We start from the raw sequence: 20,400 nt of genomic DNA, 5'->3' as shown, positions 1-20,400 counted from the left end.
TTTTACACTCACTTGGCAAGACAGTAGTACCTCCCTGGGCAGTTGCTGTCTACCAGCCCACTACCTAGAAGTCAATAGTTACATTGTAATATTTTGTTGGCAGGCTTGATGAAAATGATATAGTTGGTGCATGTTTGCACAACAGAGATGCTGCTGCTGCAGTCGGCAGAAGAGATCTTGTTCAGGTTAGTAGTTTAAAAAATGTTTATTGTTTAACTAATGTTATGATATCTCTAACACAGTTGAGAATATTGAGCATAATGACCTGTGTATGAACTCCTTATAAGTATTTCTCTTGCTTAATCCTATATTTTGACTTTACAATAGAGATGAAACTTAAGATAATTACTGTAACTAGCATGAAGATAGCAAATCCATAACTGGTATTCATTTATTTACTTTTCAGTACTGGTATTTAGTTAGTTACAGTAATTATTTGTTTATTTATTTATTCAGTGACACTGGTAATTTATTACTTATTTATTTAGCAGATCATTTTCATATTTCTTGTTCTTGTTTATTTCCTCTTACCTCCATAGGGAAGTGGAACAGAATTCTTCCTCTGTAAGCCATGCGTGTTGTAAGAAGCGACTAAAATGCCGGGAGCAAGGGGCTAGTCACCCCTTCTCCTGTATATATTACTAAATGTAAAAGGAGAAACTTTTGTTTTTCTTTTTAGGCCACCCTGCCTCGGTGGGATACGGCCGGTTTGTTGAAAAAAAAAAATGTATGTATGTATGTATGTATGTATGGTTTGCTACTATCCATAGGTGTCCACATAGGGCTTGGAATGTATCACTCACGGATATTGGGGGACTACTGTATATGTTATTTTTTCTCCTGCTTTGAAGAGTTTAGGTTGTATAGCTGCTGTCTTTATAATGTATTTGTACTGATAGATTCTGAATATATTTGTGGCAGTTGTGGTCTTTAGCAGCAGCTACAACTTCACTCAGGCCTGGCTTGAGTATAAATGCATGGGAGTACACAGACTCTCCCTGGATACTTCACCCTTTTGCCCGCAAGCTTGTCAACTCCATGTAAGTTATGATGTTAAATTTATGCATGCCAATTAGTATTTCAGTTTATTAAATAAATTTGATACACCCGAGAATTTATCCTTCTCCACCAAGGAAAACAGTTAATTGAAGTTACTTAAATTTTTGATATGTAAAGTTTTAATATTTACTCAAATTAACTTGGCAGCCTAACCTGGCTTTGCTTACATATACGTAATATAAGATTAGGAATGTGTGGGGTTACCACAAGTATAATTCAGTGGATTGATGAAGGGTTGCTGAGGTGATTTGGGCAGTTAAAGAGGATGGAACAAAATAAGATAACTAGGATGGTACTTAAATCTGGGGTGGGGAGAAGGAGGGGTAGGGGATTATCTTAGTAAGGATTGGAGGGAGGGGTCAAAGAAGGTTTTGAACATCTGATGAACATATGTAAACGCATTAAATAGAAGCGAGTAGAGGCAAGTAGATTTTGTGACCTGGTGTACTGTTGGAATGTAAGCAAGGTAGTGTTTATGAAGGCATTCAGGGAAAGTCAGTTAGCTGGAGGTGGGACATACAATGCAAGCTTGTACTTTAAAGGAGGAGTGAGAATGTTGCATTTCAAAACCATTTGAATTGTGGTGTCAGCATGTGTCTTTGCAGGACAACAGTTAATTTTATGAGTGACAATGAATGTGTTTCCTCTTTTTTGGGTCTACCTTGGTGGGGAATGGGTTGTGTGTTAAATTTTTCTTCTTATTTCAAGTGTTATGCCTATGTAACCTGCAGCAGTTCTCGAGGAATTATTTTAACTCAGGGTTAATATTTGTTCTGACTGTGCTTTATATGCAGTATTGTGGAAGTGAAGCATTTCAGCTGTGATGACATTAATGATAATCTGTATTAATGTTCACTTGAGTATGAAAGAAAATGCAAGAGATTAAGATCAAGGGGAGGTGAGACAGTATGGGGGATGAATGTGAGGAAAGGCAATATGTGGGATGAATGTGAGGAAAGGCAATATGTGGGATGAATGTGAGGAAACCCAATATGTGGGAAGAATGTGAGGAAAGGCAATATGTGGGATGAATGTGAGGAAACCCAATATGTGGGAAGAATGTGAGGAAAGGCAATATGTGGGATGAATGTGAGGAAACCCAATATGTGGGAAGAATGTGAGGAAAGGCAATATGTGGGATGAATGTGAGGAAAGGGAATATGTGGGAAGAATGTGAGGAAACACAATATGTGGGATGAATGTGAGGAAAGGCAATATGTGGAATGAATGTGAGGAAAGTCATTGTTCACATGCACTTATTGAGCATGTAAACAATGCAAAATAAGTGACAATGAGCAACAGTGAGATTACCTGTTTGTAGGTACAGAAATAGAGGTAAGCGTGTAGTGTCCCTTCTTTAATAGTATTTAGTATACTGTCAAGGCTTTTGAAGTTTTCATTGATTTAGCATGTGTTACTCTACTATTTTGCTAATGGTAGCTCTAGTTTTCTGTGGTGGTGCTAAAGGTAGCCACTCTGAATATATTTAACTATCTTTTCCTATAATAGTTCAATACTTTTATCTTTTTACTTGGGTTAGTGACTTTTCCTGTCCATGAGAGTGGGAAGTAACGTAATGATGGTGACGATAAGTAACTTATGTTCAGTGCACAGTAATTATATATTTTTTTTATTAACATATCGACCATCTTCCACTAAGGCAGGGTGGCCTGAAAAAGAAAAAAAATCACCATCATTCACTCCATTACTGTCTTGCCAGAGGCATGCTTACACTACAGTTATTAAACTTCAACATTAATGCCCCTCCTTCAGAGTGCAGGCATTGTACTTCCCATCTCCAGGACTCGAGTCCAGCCTGCTGGTTTCCCCTAAATCCCTTCATAAATGTTACCTTGCTCACATTCCAACAGCACATCAAGTCCTAAAAGCCATTTGCCTCCATTTGTTCCTATTTAACATGGTCACGCATGCTTGCAAGACGTCCAACTCCATCTTACACAGAACCTCCATTACCCACTCTCTCCAACCTTTCTTAGGCTAACCCCTACCCTGCCTTCCCTCTACTACATCTGTTGACAGTAGCATCATATCTGTACCACCATCATATCACCTATACCAGTGCTAACGAGAGGGAAACACAGGAGACATCGTCAAATCAACAGTACAAAACTCCAAGGTTATAGGTCGGTTATCCCTCAGTGCCAGTCGTGAGAAAGAAGTGAATAGTTAAACAGTCGAGGTTAATGTTTTAGTAGCTGACCTATATTCAGCTGACCAGTGTACAGTGAGAGAATCATAGCAGAAAATGCCAAATATATCTATAAACTCAAGGAAAGTCAGATTGTAGGTGGCATTACTCCCCTCAGTGTTTTAAAAATGGCTGAGTCAGCAGAACAGGTCAGGAGTCAACAACACCACACAACCCCCGATAAATGGAATTGAGGGGGATTTGGAAGGATAAAACCATTGATTAAACCTTTCTGATCTACCAGAATGGAAAGGAGTTAGAAGTTAATTGGGGAAGCCAGACTGTGAAGTGAGATGGGAAGGGGAGTGTGTAATAAGGGGTTAACTGTAAGGGGTTTGTGAAGTTAAGGGAAAAGTGAGCAGTGAAGAGGGTTTTGAAGAGGAAATTTTACTAGTAATTCAGTGGTGATTGCTAAATCAGATACTAAGTGTACTAGGGACTGGAAAAGAGAAATAAATATTATTGTATATGAGTAAAAGAGCGAAGAGTGAAAATGGCAGGCATTAGGGGGGTACAGGCTGCCATAATTATATTTATATTTCTTCAATTCCATGAAGAAAGAAATCAGTCATGGGGGCTGGAAAAGGTGAATGGAGTAACAGCGCCCTGGACAGTAAAAGCCCAACAGTTGCCATCCTACCAGAAAAGTAAATATCACTATCGCCGCAAGGTATGGCAACACCGCATACCCAAACAAAAACAGTGGCACACAGCTCTTATTGTAGCACTCTTAAGTGGTGATATCCAAATTAATCCAGGACCTCAAACTATTGTGCAGAGGCAAAACAGACAGATAAATGACAGCGATAATGACGATCTAGCAGCTAGGAATGATAACTTTAACTCCATATGTAATGCATACATAGGTCAATGTGAGACAATACAGCCATTATTATCTCAAACACTACCAAACAGGTGCATACACTGTACTAAAGTATGCATGAAAAACAGAAAAGGCACCTTATGTAAAATGTGTAAGGGGTGGGTGCATGATGGATGTATGTACAATTATAGCAACGGTGCCAGAATTCATTTTGTGTGTAACAAATGCACTTTGGCACAGTTACCCTTTAGCAGTGATGACATTGATTTACCTTATTTTAATACAAATGACCCATTGCCATATATTGATGATTATGATTGTTTTATGAAAACAGGCCTTCACTTTATTCATGTCAATGCAAGATCACTTCTTCCTAAATTGGCAGAGATTAGGATTCTAGCTAACAAAATTAGGGCGGCAGTTATAACCATCTCTGAATCTTGGTTGGATGATGCGGTGACTGACGACGAGGTCAAAATAGAAGGTTACAATATAAAACACTTAGGAACAGAAAGGGTGGTGGAGTATGTGCCTACATTAGAAATGACTTAGCTTACAACCCAAGACCTGATTTAAATAACAATAAACTGGAGATTCTATGGTTTGAAGTGCTGCTTCCTAAGACCAAACCCATCTTAGTAGGAACTAGTTACCGCCCTCTTACCCAGGACCAGTTCTTAGAAGACATTTCCAGAGTCTTGTCCGGAGTTGAAAACAATTGCGAGACAATAATACTAGGATTAAATAGTTACACTCAACTAATTAATACACCAACCCGGATCACACAGTTCTCAGCCACCCTAATTGACCACATACAGTGGACCCCCAGTTAACGGTATTTTTTCACTCCAGAAGTATGTTCAGGTGCCAGTACTGACCGAATTTGTCCCCATAAGAAATATTGTGAAGTAGATTAGTCCATTTCAGACCCCCAAACATACACGTACAAACGCACTTACATAAATACACTTACATAATTGGTCGCATTCGGAGGTAATCGTTATGCGGGGGTCCACTGTACTTTGTAACCGCGCTGAGAACATTAGTCAGTCAGGCGTCATTACCACAGGTCTTAGTGATCATTTCATCATTTACTGCACCTGGAAAATCACTAGGGATAGGATAGGCCTACACAGGACAATAAAAATGAGGTCAACTAGAAACTACAGTAAAGAAACACTGGTAAATAGGCTACACAATTGTGACTGGACAGAGATAACAAGTTGCACGGACGTAAACGATGCCTGGGAAAAATTCAAAACAATATTCACTACCATCCTTGATAATATTGCACCAGTTAAAGAGGTTAGGATTAAACGAAGAACTGAACCCTGGATGACTACTGAGATATTAGATAATATGAAATTCAGAGACCAGCTGCTAAAAAGATTTAAAGCAAACAGACAGGATATTGCAGCACTAAATGAATTCCAAAGGGTGAGGAACAGAGTACAGAGACTTATAAAAGGAGCAAAGGCAAAGCACTACTGCTCAAAAATTGAAGAGTATAAGCATAACCCCAGAAAGCTCTGGCAACAACTAAAACAGTTGGGGTATAGCCATAAGCCAGTAGATAGGTCTAACATAGTACTCACTATCGATAATGAGGTATGCCACGAAACATCTAAGGTGGCAGATTGCTTTAATTCATACTACACATCTGTTGCATCAACACTAGTAAGTAAACTACCAGCTGCATCAAATACCTTTAACACAGGCTCTGATAAGTTTCAAACATACTATACCAATAAAGGGGTAACCCCAAACAGTTGTCAACTAGTAAGTGTATCTCATGACTTTATTCAAAAAGAACTAAGCAGGTTAAACCCAACTAAGAGCACAGGCCCTGATAACATCCCGTCTAAGTTCCTAAAAGATGGTGCTTCTGAACTGTCAATCCCTATTGCTCACATAATAAATCTATCAATCACCACTAACACCATACCGGAGGGGTTCAAGGAGGTCAGAGTTACTCCTATCTTCAAGAAAAATAGTAGGTCTGATGTAAGCAACTATAGGCCTGTTAGTATACTCAGTATAATGTGGCAGATGTTGCAAGTGTATGGTGTAGGAGGTAGGTTACTGAAAGCAGTGAAGAGTTTTTACGAGGATAGTGAGGCTCAAGTTAGAGTATGTAGGAAAGAGGGAAATTATTTCCCAGTAAAAGTAGGCCTTAAACAAGAATGTGTGATGTCACCGTGGTTGTTTAATATATTTATAGATGGGGTTGTAAGAGAAGTAAATGCGAGGGTCTTGGCAAGAGGTGTGGAGTTAAAAGATAAAGAATCACACGCAAAGTGGGAGTTGTCACAGCTGCTCTTTGCTGATGACACTGTGCTCTTGGGAGATTCTGAAGAGAAGTTGCAGAGATTGGTGGATGAATTTGGTAGGGTGTACAAAAGAAGAAAATTAAAGGTGAATACAGGAAAGAGTAAGGTTATGAGGATAACAAAAAGATTAGGTGATGAAAGATTGAATATCAGATTGGAGGGAGAGAGTATGGAGGAGGTGAATGTATTCAGATATTTGGGAGTGGACGTGTCAGCGGATGGGTCTATGAAAGATGAGGTGAATCATAGAATTGATGAGGGGAAAAGAGTGAGTGGTGCACTTAGGAGTCTGTAGAGACAAAGAACTTTGTCCTTGGAGGCAAAGAGGGGAATGTATGAGAGTATAGTTTTACCAACGCTCTTAAATGGGTGTGAAGCATGGGTGATGAATGTTGCAGCGAGGAGAAGGCTGGAGGCAGTGGAGATGTCATGTCTGAGGGCAATGTGTGGTGTGAATATAATGCAGAGAATTCGTAGTTTGGAAGTTAGGAGGAGGTGCGGGATTACCAAAACTGTTGTCCAGAGGGCTGAGGAAGGGTTGTTGAGGTGGTTCGGACATGTAGAGAGAATGGAGCGAAACAGAATGACTTCAAGAGTGTATCAGTCTGTAGTGGAAGGAAGGTGGGGTAGGGGTCGGCCTAGGAAAGGTTGGAGGGAGGGGGTAAAGGAGGTTTTGTGTGCGAGGGGCTTGGACTTCCAGCAGGCATGCGTGAGCGTGTTTGATAGGAGTGAATGGAGATAAATGGTTTTTAATACTTGACGTGCTGTTGGAGTGTGAGCAAAGTAACATTTATGAAGGGGTTCAGGGAAACCGGCAGGCCGGACTTGAGTCCTGGAGATGGGAAGTACAGTGCCTGCACTCTGAAGGAGGGGTGTTAATGTTGCAGTTTAAAAACTGTAGTGTAAAGCACCCTTCTGGCAAGACAGTGATGGAGTGAATGATGGTGAAAGTTTTTCTTTTTCGGGCCACCCTGCCTTGGTGGGAATCGGCCAGTGTGATAATAAAAAATAAAATATTATAATAATAAGGTAAAAGGACCCCAATGGAAATAAGTCACTCTGTCTGACTTTTTTGGGTTATCCTAGGTTCTCTACACATATGCTGCTATGTATGATAATTCTTTGTAACTGTATTTGTGTATACCTGAATAAACTTACTTACTTACTTACTTACTTACAGATTTATACATTCTTGAAGTCATTATTTTGTTACATCCTCTCTACATGTCCAAACCACCTCAACAACCCCTCCTCAGCCCTCTGGGTAATAGGTTTGGTAATCCTGCACCTCTTCCTAATTTCCAAACTACAAATTCTCTGTATTATATTCACACCACACATTTCCCTCAGACATGACATCTCCACTGCCTCCAGCCTTCTTGTTGCAACATTCACCACCCATGCTTCACAACCATATAAGTGTGTTGGTATAACTATACTCTCATACATTTCCCTCTTTGCTTCCATGGACAAAATACTTTGTCTCCACAGACTCCTAAGTGCACCACTCACCTTTTCCACCTCATCAATTCTATGATTCACCTCATCTTTTATAGATCCATCTGCTGACACGTCCACTCCTAAATATCTGAATACATTCATATCCTCCATACACTCTCCCTCCAATCTGATATCCAGTCTTTTGTTACCTAATTTTTTGTTATCCTCATCGCCTTACTCTTTCCTATATTCACTTTTAATTTTCTTCTTTTACATATCCTACCAAACTCATCCACCAACCTCTGCAACTTCTCTTCAGAATCTCCCAAAAGCACAGTGTCATCAACAAAGAACAACTGTGACAACTCCCACTTTGTGTAAGATTCTTTATCTTTTAACCCCACACCTCTTGCCAACACTCAAGCATTCGTTTCTCTTACAACCCCATCTATAAATATATTGAACAACCATGGTGTCAATACACATCTTTGTCTAAGGCCTACTTTTACTGGGAAATAATCTCCCTTTCTCCTACATACTCTAACGTGAGCCTCACTATCCTCATAAAAACTCTTTACTGCTTTCAGTAACCTACCTCTTATTCCATACATTTGCAACATCTGCCACATTGACCCCCTATCCACCCTGTCATACGCCTTTTCCAAATCCATAAATGCCACAAAAAACCTCTTTACCCTTATCTAAATACTGTTCACCTATATGTTTCACTGTAAACACTTGGTCTACACACCCCCTACTTTTCCTAAAGCCTCCTTGTTCATCTGCTATCCTACTCTCAGTCTTACTCTTAATTCTTTCAATAATAACTCTACCATACACTTTACCAGGTAAACTCAACAGACTTATTCCCCTATAATTTTTGCACTCTCTTTTGTCCCTTTTACCTGCTCTCTGCCAATCCGTAGGTACCTTTCCCTCTTCCATACATTTATTAAAGAAAAACACCAACCACTCCAAAACTACATCCCCACCTGCTTTTAACATTTCTATCTTTATCCCATCAATCCCAGCTGCCTTACCCCCTTTCATCCTACCCATTGCCTCACGAACTTCCCCCACACTCAAAACTAGCTCTTCCTCACTCCTACAAGATGTTATTCCTCCTTGCCCTATACTCAAAAATCACAGCTTCCCTAACTTCACCAACATTTAACAATTCCTCAAAATATTCCCTCCATCTTCCTGATACCTCTAACTCTCCATTTAATAACTCTCCTCTCCTATTTTTAACTATCAGATCCATTCATTTCCTAGGCTTCCTCAACTTATTAATCTCACTCATAAACTTTTTCTTATTTTCAGCAAAATTTGTTGATAACAGCTCACCCTCTCTCTCATTTACTCTCTTTTTACATTGCCTCACCACTCTTAACCTCTCTTTCTTTCTTTCCATATACTACTCCATCCTTGCATCTCTTCTACTTTGGAAAAGCCTCTCATATGCTAACTTTTTCTCCCTTGCTACTCTCTTTACATCATTATTCCACTAATTGCTCTTCTTCTCTCCCACACCCACTTTCCTGTAACCACAAACTTCTGCTGAACACTCTAACACTGCATTCTTAAATCTACCCCATACATCTTTGACCCCATTACCTATACTCTCACTAGCCCATCTATCCTCTAATAGTTGTTTATATCTTACCCAAACTGCCTCCTCCTCTAGTTTATAAACCTTCACCTCTCTTACTTGCTGCTTCTTTTTTCCTTGTATCCCATCTACCTTTTACTCTCACTGTAGTTACAACTAAAAGAGATCTGATATATCTGTGGCCCCTCTCTAAGTATGTACATCCTGAAGTGTACCCAATAGTCTTTTATCTACCAATACGTAGTCCAACAAACTTCTGTCATTACGCCCTACATCACATCTTGTATACTTAGTTATCCTCTTTTTCTTAAAATATGTATTACCTGTAGCCAAACCCCCTTCCATGCAAAGTTCAATCAAAGGGCCCCCATTATCATTTACATCTGGCACCCCAAACTTACATATCACACTCTCTCTAAATGTTTCTCCTACTTTAGCATTTATGTCCCCTACCACAGTTACTCTCTCACTCTTCCTTCAACACACCGACCTTACCCCACTGAGGCGGGGTGGCCCAAAAGGAAAAATTAAAGTTTCTCCTTTTGCATTTAGTAATGTATACGGGAGAAGGGGTTACTAGCCTCTTGCTCTCGGCATTTTAGTTGTATCTTATATCACACATGGCTTATGGAGGAAGAATTATGTTCCACTTCCCCATGGAGGATAATCCTCTCACTTGGTTCAAAATTTCTTACACACTCAACATTGCCCAAAATCTCTCCTCTACACTCCTTTTCTCCAGGTGCATACACACTTATTATGACTCACTTTTTGCATCCAACACTTATTTTAATCCACATAATCCTTGAATTTATACATTTATATTTGCTCTTCTCCTTCCATAACTGATCCTTTAACATTATTGCTACCCCTTCCTTAGCTCTAACTCTGTCAGATACTCCTGACTTAATCCCATTTATCTCTCCCCACTGAAACTCGCCCACCCCCTTCAGCTTTGTTTCGCTTGGAGCTAGGACATCCAACTTCTTTTCACTCGTAACATTAGCAATCATCTCTTTCTTATCATCCTCACTACATCCATGCACATTCAAACATCCCAGTTTTTCTTCTTCTCTTTTTTAGTATTTTCTATAGGAGATGGGGTTACTAGCCCATTGCTCCTGTCATTTTAGTAATATGGTTATTTTTAACAGTTTGGATCACTACGTTACCATGAATGATGTACAGACTGTAACAATGATCTGCTGCACTTTTGGCATGAAGATGGAACCCCAAAACACTACTTACGCGCGTAAAGGCCGTGCAGAATCTAACAGCGTGAGTATTGCTGATAATTGTGTAAATTGTTCTTACTATATTTACATGGCTTTATGCCCACTATCAATTATTGTGTCAAATAGTGCAATAGCTTGGCTGTATCTTGTTTATCGGTGTGTGATTTTTACATCAGTAGTCTGGAATATAATCCTCAAAGCCAACTTTGCTAATCTCTCAAATGAAATTAAGAGATATAACTGAACTGGCATGAGTATAATGGTGTTTTTGCCATATGTATCTGAATGAAGATACACACTGGTTGTTTTCTCAAGGATGGATGTCATGTAGCAGCATGAAGACATGTGTGCAACATCTGGGGTATCTTTATTTGTAGACTTTTGCCATCCAGTGGCTGTATCAATACAAATTCAAGGACATATTGGGAAGACTGTAGAACTGTATACAAAAGATGAGGTAATCAGTCCCTCAGCCTTGGAGTTGGTAAAGAGTACCATAGTTAACATAGTCTTGAAGACTACAGTGATCTTCACAAACTCCAAGGCTGACGGACTGATTACCTCATCTTTTGTATATGGTTCTACAGTCTTCTCATTATGTCCTTAAATTTGTATTGATAAAACCACTGGATGGCAAAACATCTACAAATAAAGATATCCAGATGCTGCATATGTGTCTAATTCTTCATCTTGTCAGTACTGTATACCAGTCATGTACAACATATAACAACATAAATTAAGTATCTCTCAATAGACAGAGAGAGTATATAAATGTTTAAAAATAATTACAGTGTTGCGATCTTTGCCAATGTTATTTTCTTGTAAATTATACGTATGATATACTACAGTATATGTTAAAAGAGAATGTGATAAAGATGAATAAAAGTCAGTACATCATAGCTGAAATAGGCCACAACTAGCAAACAAACGGGTGATCAGTTTTTAGATGGTGATTTGGTTTGGTGTAGACCAGTAGTCCCCAGCCTTTTAGTATAAGAGGGCCAATTTGAAAAGCCAAATTTAAAGGAGGGCCACATTTTGTAATTTTTGTAATTTCTATGAATAATAACAATAATATTTTGTAATTGTTGACACTGCAGTGAGGAACCTACATAAAAGTGAATTCATAATTTCATGTGAAGGCCACATTTTCCTAGAAGGGCCACATGTAGTCCTCAGGCCACAGGTTAAGGACCACTGGTCTAGACCATTATCAGGTTGGGGATGTGATTCGGTAATAGTCTTGGACAGACCAAAATGTCAGCTGTGACTTGATAATAGTCCAAGATGAACCAAAATGATTTTTACCAATTCTCTTCAATTTCTGGGTTAGTTGTGAGAATGGAATAAAAAGTTTGTTCACATATAACCCACAAATATGAGAGGAAACTTATGATAGTTTTGGTTCATTGTGGAACTTTTGCCATTCACAGCTGTTATGACTTGACAATGATTTAAAATGGACCAAAACATTATTTTAAGGTTCCTCTCATAGGTGTGGGTTATTTGTGAGTTGTTCCAGCCTGATTTTTCTGACTTTTATTCTTAAAAAAAAATTGTATTCATGTGTGTGCATGTGCTGGCTAAAAAAAACTGAGCTATAAAAATTTAAGTGGTATTGAATGAATTTTTGTTTTTGAGATCAAATAGGAGTTTCAGAGGACAACTTATTTTAAAGGTTGTATAAAATATCTAAAATTAAAATATTTCTTTTAAAAAAGCCACATCATGTTTTTTCTCCTCATAAATTGTTATTTTGATTCCATTTAAACATCTGCAGTCATGATTACCTAGGCTTATAAATGCTTCTTTATGAAGATTTGTTGTCATTGTACACAGTAAGAAACAAGAAAATAGGGAAAATATTGTTAGAAGTGTTGAAAGAGAATGAAATACACTGTTTTGTAGGTCTGGTCTAAGACTGATGAATGTGTGTGTGTTTTGTAGACCTGGTCTAAGACTGATGAATGTGTGTGTTTTGTAGACCTGGTCTAAGACTGATGAATGTGTGTGTGTTTTGTAGACCTGGTCTAAGACTGATGAATGGGTGTGTATTTTGTAGATCTGGTCTAAGACTGATGAATGTGTGTGTGCTCTGTAGATCTGGTCTAAGGGATTGGTTTGGTCTGAGACTGAGGAAGATGTGTTGATTTGTGGGTCTGGTCTAAGAATAATGAAGATATTTGTTTTGTGGGTTTGGTCTGAAACTTAGGAAGATGTGTTGATTTGTGGGTCTGGTCTGAGACTAAGGAAGATGTGTTGATTTGTGGGTCTGGTCCAGTGGTGGCTCGTCCATAGGAACTGCAGAGTTGCAGTCCCCCCAGATGCTCACTGCCAGACGTATGACTTCATCAACCTTACACTAAAATAATTTGCAACTGACAAATATATTACAGGAGAAATCTGTTGTATGTTGTTTTCAATGTATTCATAATGAATTTTTATTCTTTTATTGAAATGAGATAAAAAATTATTAAAACTAGAAGTTTGATTCTGTACAATAGTATAGGTATTACTGGCATTACGAGCTGCCACTGGTCTGGTGTAAGAATTGTGAAGTCATGTTGAGTCTGACCTGGTACTCTTGTTATTGGTGTTGGGAATGACCTCAGACTAGTAGTGTCAACCATGTGGATGCTTCAGGATGCATTAAAATTGTGGGTGTTTCAGTAGAGGCATAATAAAAATGCAGTTTTGTGTTCTAAATGCACATTTATATTAGCATTGTAAGGATGTATTTACAAATTGAAGTGAATGCAATAATTCTAATTTATTGAAATCTATATTTTAACATCAATGAATATATTGCTAATTTAAATATGTAAAATGAAGGGTATAATTTTGATTAGTTTGAAGTTTTATTTTTTAATAAATTTACACCTTTTGGTTGAACTTAGTTTGCCAATTTGTGGTTTTAATTCTTGAGCTGATATCTCTCTTTTTATTGTCAATTAGCGTGTGTCCATTATTCTTGTTCTATTTCATCAGCAAGATGAGTTATTTATACAAGTAGGTATGTACTGCCAAATATCATATCTTACCTGCAAACTATAAATTTTTTGAGAATTGATATACAGATCAATAATAATGAAAATCTGGCACTTCAGCCTAACTAAACTTTGATGTTAACTCTTAAACTGTCATAGATGTGAATTTACACTTTAGCACTATAGTAGAACTCTTTAAACTGCTTAGGGGTATATCACAGGTATGTAGGCTTGGACTGGCATTTTCTTCTTGAATAAACTCATTTCATTAATATTAAACTTTTGCTGGGGATTGTAATTATGTTCTTCAGTGATTTGTGCTAACTTGTTAGCGAAATGTTCTGCAGCTTCATGTTCAGGTGTGACATAATCGGAAAATTTAACACTGGAGGATACAGCCCCTCATGAAATTATCAAAATGTCTGCTAATGAAGACACTCGGTGTGGATGGCTCACATTCATTCTCACAAACTGTAATGTACTGTAAAATCTCTGCAGCACCACTAAGTGCTTCACTTTTCTGTCTGGTCTTCAGTCCAGTAACTTTTCTTTTTCACTTAGCAGAATGTTTCTCTTGGTCATCCACTTGAGGGATCTGTACCACTTACTCTTGCTGTTGTAATGGCATTTGCTCTAATGGCTTCTTCATTCTTCCTGATTTTCTGAATTGTAGACTTTTTCATGCCATACTTGATGCACTCTCACCTGAGTTCTCTGACTGTGATCAGCTTGCAGTTTATCCAACATTTGTGTCTTTTTGACTAGAGTCACTGTCTCTTACTTAATCTTCTTCGTACTTTCAACACTGATGCTCCATTAAGGTGACATGCTGAACGAAAGTGATAAAGGATGATAGTGGTTTGAGGTTCAAAGCACAGGGAAGACAGGTAAACACAAAGTTGACAGTTGGGACAGCATCCACTTCATATGCAGATGGCTTGTTGCATCTCAAACATTTAATTCCATCATCTTAACTTCATTCTCAACTTGGATAAACTAAATTTTAGTGTGCGTAAATAAGGAGCTGACAAAAATGCATTGATTAAGCACACGTTAATTAAAGTTTACTGTTTTATATAATTTTGGGTCACTCTACCCCAGTGGAAAATGCCCAACGTGTAAAAAAATTAACTAGTACTTTTTGAATTAGGCAAATATTTTACATATTTGTACTATGTGGAGCTTGTCATAGTTACTTGTAATACCTTTATTAAATTTTTTCAGCATTACAGTGTTGCATACATAGTGTAAACTGGTTGCATAAAAAGTTAATAAGCTTTTAAAGCTTTTAAGGATGAGTTTTTTTTTGCTTATTAATAATTGCAAAAAGAAATGCAATATCATAATGCTCCAGCATGATAATTTTGAGTGTTAATCATTGGAAATTTCTTTGATATCACTGTTAATTATTTTCGTTAATAAACCCATTTAAATTGAGTTTTTGTCATTATTCAGGTACAGGTAATATTATTTATCATTCTAAATCTTTCTTTTAGCATCTCTTGCTGGACCGTTTTTGGCGTAAGGTATGTCTTGCATGTTCTCCCCCACTGACGCGTCCTGCAGCTTTCCCTAACATGTGAAATTGTGGCAGCAGCTGACAAATAATGATAGAAAGGCACAAGAAAATAGAAGAAACTTCATAGAGCACACAGCATTTCATTCACATGCATTGAACTTTAAGTGAATCTAAGAAATTTAAGACATGCTCATGTATAATTGAATGACAGGAAGGGCTAACGTATAGGAGTGAGGAGGAACCTGAAGTGGAAATGGGAATGTATGGGGCATTGAGAAGAATGAGAGGGGGTAAAGTGCTGGAACAAATGGAATTACAATAGTGATGTTAAAAGCAGTTGGAGATATAATATTGGAGTGGTTGGTGTATTTGTTCAATTTTGTGCATGAAAAGAAGGGATTGGCAGAAAGCATGCATAGTTCCCTTGTACAAGATAAAAGGAAAAAAGAGAGAGTAAAAGAATTATAAGGGAAGTACTACCGTCCTGCCAGATGACTGTGAAACAAAAACCTGTAATTGTTTTGCATGATGGTAGGATTGCTGGTTTCTTTTTCTGTCTCATAAACACGCTAGATAACAGGGATATCTTGCTACTCCTACTTACACTTTGGTCACACTTCACAGACACGCACATGCATATATATATATACATACATCTAGGTTTTTCTCCTTTTTCTAAATAGCTCTTGTTCTTTTTTATTTCTTCTATTGTCCATGGGGAAGTGGAAAAGAATCTTTCCTCCGTAAGCCATGCGTGTCGTATGAGGCGACTAAAATGCCGGGAGCAATGGGCTAGTAACCCCTTCTCCTGTATACAATTACTAAAAAAGAGAAGAAGAAAAACTTTATAAAACTGGGTTGCTTAAATGTGCGTGGATGTAGTGCGGATGACAAGAAACAGATGATTGCTGATGTTATGAATGAAAAGAAGTTGGATGTCCTGGCCCTAAGCGAAACAAAGCTGAAGGGGGTAGGAGAGTTTCAGTGGGGGGAAATAAATGGGATTAAATCTGGAGTATCTGAGAGAGTTAGAGCAAAGGAAGGGGTAGCAGTAATGTTAAATGATCAGTTATGGAAGGAGAAAAGAGAATATGAATGTGTAAATTCAAGAATTATGTGGATTAAAGTAAAGGTTGGATGCGAGAAGTGGGTCATAATAAGCGTGTATGCACCTGGAGAAGAGAGGAATGCAGAGGAGAGAGAGAGATTTTGGGAGATGTTAAGTGAATGTATAGGAGCCTTTGAACCAAGTGAGAGAGTAATTGTGGTAGGGGACTTGAATGCTAAAGTAGGAGAAACTTTTAGAGAGGGTGTGGTAGGTAAGTTTGGGGTGCCAGGTGTAAATGATAATGGGAGCCCTTTGATTGAACTTTGTATAGAAAGGGGTTTAGTTATAGGTAATACATATTTTAAGAAAAAGAGGATAAATAAGTATACACGATATGATGTAGGGCGAAATGACAGTAGTTTGTTGGATTATGTATTGGTAGATAAAAGACTGTTGAGTAGACTTCAGGATGTACATGTTTATAGAGGGGCCACAGATATATCAGATCACTTTCTAGTTGTAGCTACACTGAGAGTAAAAGGTAGATGGGATACAAGGAGAATAGAAGCATCAGGGAAGAGAGAGGTGAAGGTTTATAAACTAAAAGAGGAGGCAGTTAGGGTAAGATATAAACAGCTATTGGAGGATAGATGGGCTAATGAGAGCATAGGCAATGGGGTCGAAGAGGTATGGGGTAGGTTTAAAAATGTAGTGTTAGAGTGTTCAGCAGAAGTTTGTGGTTACAGGAAAGTGGGTGCAGGAGGGAAGAGGAGCGATTGGTGGAATGATGATGTAAAGAGAGTAGTAAGGGAGAAAAAGTTAGCATATGAGAAGTTTTTACAAAGTAGAAGTGATGCAAGGAGGGAAGAGTATATGGAGAAAAAGAGAGAGGTTAAGAGAGTGGTGAAGCAATGTAAAAAGAGAGCAAATGAGAGAGTGGGTGAGATGTTATCAACAAATTTTGTTGAAAATAAGAAAAAGTTTTGGAGTGAGATTAACAAGTTAAGAAAGCCTAGAGAACAAATGGATTTGTCAGTTAAAAATAGGAGAGGAGAGTTATTAAATGGAGAGTTAGAGGTATTGGGAAGATGGAAGGAATATTTTGAGGAATTGTTAAATGTTGATGAAGATAGGGAAGCTGTGATTTCGTGTATAGGGCAAGGAGGAATAACATCTTGTAGGAGTGAGGAAGAGCCAGTTGTGAGTGTGGGGGAAGTTCGTGAGGCAGTAGGTAAAATGAAAGGGGGTAAGGCAGCCGGGATTGATGGGATAAAGATAGAAATGTTAAAAGCAGGTGGGGATATAGTTTTGGAGTGGTTGGTGCAATTGTTTAATAAATGTATGGAAGAGGGTAAGGTACCTAGGGATTGGCAGAGAGCATGCATAGTTCCTTTGTATAAAGGCAAAGGGGAAAAAAGAGAGTGCAAAAATTATAGGGGGATAAGTCTGTTGAGTGTACCTGGTAAAGTGTATGGTAGAGTTATAATTGAAAGAATTAAGAGTAAGACGGAGAATAGGATAGCAGATGAACAAGGAGGCTTTAGGAAAGGTAGGGGGTGTGTGGACCAGGTGTTTACAGTGAAACATATAAGTGAACAGTATTTAGATAAGGCTAAAGAGGTCTTTGTGGCATTTATGGATTTGGAAAAGGCGTATGACAGGGTGGATAGGGGGGCAATGTGGCAGATGTTGCAAGTGTATGGTGTAGGAGGTAGGTTACTGAAAGCAGTGAAGAGTTTTTACGAGGATAGTGAGGCTCAAGTTAGAGTATGTAGGAAAGAGGGAAATTTTTTCCCAGTAAAAGTAGGCCTTAGACAAGGATGTGTGATGTCACCGTGGTTGTTTAATATATTTATAGATGGGGTTGTAAGAGAAGTAAATGCGAGGGTCTTGGCAAGAGGCGTGGAGTTAAAAGATAAAGAATCACACACAAAGTGGGAGTTGTCACAGCTGCTCTTTGCTGATGACACTGTGCTCTTGGGAGATTCTGAAGAGAAGTTGCAGAGATTGGTGGATGAATTTGGTAGGGTGTGCAAAAGAAGAAAATTAAAGGTGAATACAGGAAAGAGTAAGGTTATGAGGATAACAAAAAGATTAGGTGATGAAAGATTGAATATCAGATTGGAGGGAGAGAGTATGGAGGAGGTGAACGTATTCAGATATTTGGGAGTGGACGTGTCAGCGGATGGGTCTATGAAAGATGAGGTGAATCATAGAATTGATGAGGGAAAAAGAGTGAGTGGTGCACTTAGGAGTCTGTGGAGACAAAGAACTTTGTCCTTGGAGGCAAAGAGGGGAATGTATGAGAGTATAGTTTTACCAACGCTCTTATATGGGTGTGAAGCGTGGGTGATGAATGTTGCAGCGAGGAGAAGGCTGGAGGCAGTGGAGATGTCATGTCTGAGGGCAATGTGTGGTGTGAATATAATGCAGAGAATTCGTAGTTTGGAAGTTAGGAGGAGGTGCGGGATTACCAAAACTGTTGTCCAGAGGGCTGAGGAAGGGTTGTTGAGGTGGTTCGGACATGTAGAGAGAATGGAGCGAAACAGAATGACTTCAAGAGTGTATCAGTCTGTAGTGGAAGGAAGGCGGGGTAGGGGTCGGCCTAGGAAGGGTTGGAGGGAGGGGGTAAAGGAGGTTTTGTGTGCGAGGGGCTTGGACTTCCAGCAGGCATGCGTGAGCGTGTTTGATAGGAGTGAATGGAGACAAATGGTTTTTAATACTTGACGTGCTGTTGGAGTGTGAGCAAAGTAACATTTATGAAGGGATTCAGGGAAACCGGCAGGCCGGACTTGAGTCCTGGAGATGGGAAGTACAGTGCCTGCACTCTGAAGGAGGGGTGTTAATGTTGCAGTTTAAAAACTGTAGTGTAAAGCACCCTTCTGGCAAGACAGTGATGGAGTGAATGATGGTGAAAGTTTTTCTTTTTCGGGCCACCCTGCCTTGGTGGGAATCGGCCGGTGTGATAATAATAAAAAAAAAAACCTGTTGATTATTCTGGGTGAAGTATACAGAATTATTTTTGAACGAGTTAGGAGGTAAAACAGCAAGTAGGATTGCAGAGGAGCAGGGAGGATTCAGGAAGGTAAGGAATGTGTAGACCAAGTGTTTATTCCAATGCATATAAATGAGCATTACTTTAATTAGGATAAAGAGTGGTTTCTTACATTTATGGATTTAGAAAGTCATATGATATTGTGGACAGGGAAATCATGTGGCAGATATTACTAATGTAAGGAATAGGAAGTAGGTTAGTAAAGTCAATGGGTGGATGGGAACAATGTGGCAGATGTTGTGAATGCATGGAATAGGAAGTAGGTTAATAAAAGTGATCGTTTTTATGTTGATATTGAGGCTTAGTATTTGTAGAAGGAATGAGGACTATTTCCCAGTGTAAGTAGGACTTGAACACTGATAAGTAATGTTACCATGGTTATTAAACTTATTTATAGATAGTGTTGTAAAAAGAAGTGAATACTAGGGTGTAGGATTAAAAAAATTATTGATCCTCACAGTTGTTCTGTGCTGATGACAGTTATTTGGGGAAATTCTGAAGACAAAGTGGAAAAGTTGGTGGACAAATTTTGTAGAGTATGTAAAAGTAGGAAATTCAATGCAAATATGGAAAACAGCAAGGCGCTGAAGGTAACAAAAAAAAATCTTTGTAATGAGTATCAGATTGGAGGGAGGATGGAGGAAATGGATTTATTCAGATACTATTTGGAAGTGGTCTTGTTAGCAGATTTATCCATGAAAGACAAGGTGAACTGTGGAATAGATGAGGGTGAAAAGGTAAGTGGTATATCGAGGCATCTGTGGAAAGAAAGAAAAAAATTTGCCTTTGGAGGTAAAAAAAGAAAAAAGGGAATGTGCTAGATTATAGTACGGTAGTACCAACACTTTTGTATGGGTATGAGGCATGGGATTTGAGTGCTGCAGTGAGGAGCCTAGAGGCAGCAGAAATGTCATGTTTGCGAGAAATATGTTTTGTGATGATAATGTAAAGAAGTTGGAGAGTAGAAATTAAAAAGATGGTGTGGGATCATCAAGGGTATATAAATCTTGGGTGGAAGGTAAGAGGGTGAGGGATTGTCCCAGGAGTGACTGGAGGGAGGGGGTTTATAAAGGAGGCTTGAGC

The 20,400-nt window shown here is 38.6% G+C and overlaps 1 protein-coding gene across 5 annotated transcripts in view; it reads left to right on the top strand.

Moving 5' to 3' along the window:
- Wdr59 (WD repeat domain 59) overlaps window positions 1–20,400 on the top strand; it is a 123,732-nt gene that overhangs the window by 60,071 nt on the left and 43,261 nt on the right. For 3 of the 5 annotated variants that reach the window (XM_053784557.2, XM_053784554.2, XM_053784556.2), the window contains exons 17-19: window positions 104–185; window positions 922–1,040; window positions 10,628–10,751. In XM_053784557.2, the coding sequence (XP_053640532.1) occupies window positions 104–185; window positions 922–1,040; window positions 10,628–10,751 (325 nt within the window). Of the gene's footprint in view, window positions 1–103; window positions 186–921; window positions 1,041–10,627; window positions 10,752–15,191; window positions 15,222–20,400 lie in introns of all 5 variants that reach the window. The other 2 variants (XM_053784553.2, XM_053784555.2) reach the window with 1 other exon arrangement.

This window comes from Cherax quadricarinatus, chromosome 60 (assembly GCF_038502225.1).
Source record: "Cherax quadricarinatus isolate ZL_2023a chromosome 60, ASM3850222v1, whole genome shotgun sequence".
Classification (NCBI taxonomy): Eukaryota; Metazoa; Arthropoda; class Malacostraca; order Decapoda; family Parastacidae; genus Cherax; species Cherax quadricarinatus.
This window is presented reverse-complemented; position numbering and strand designations above follow the sequence as displayed.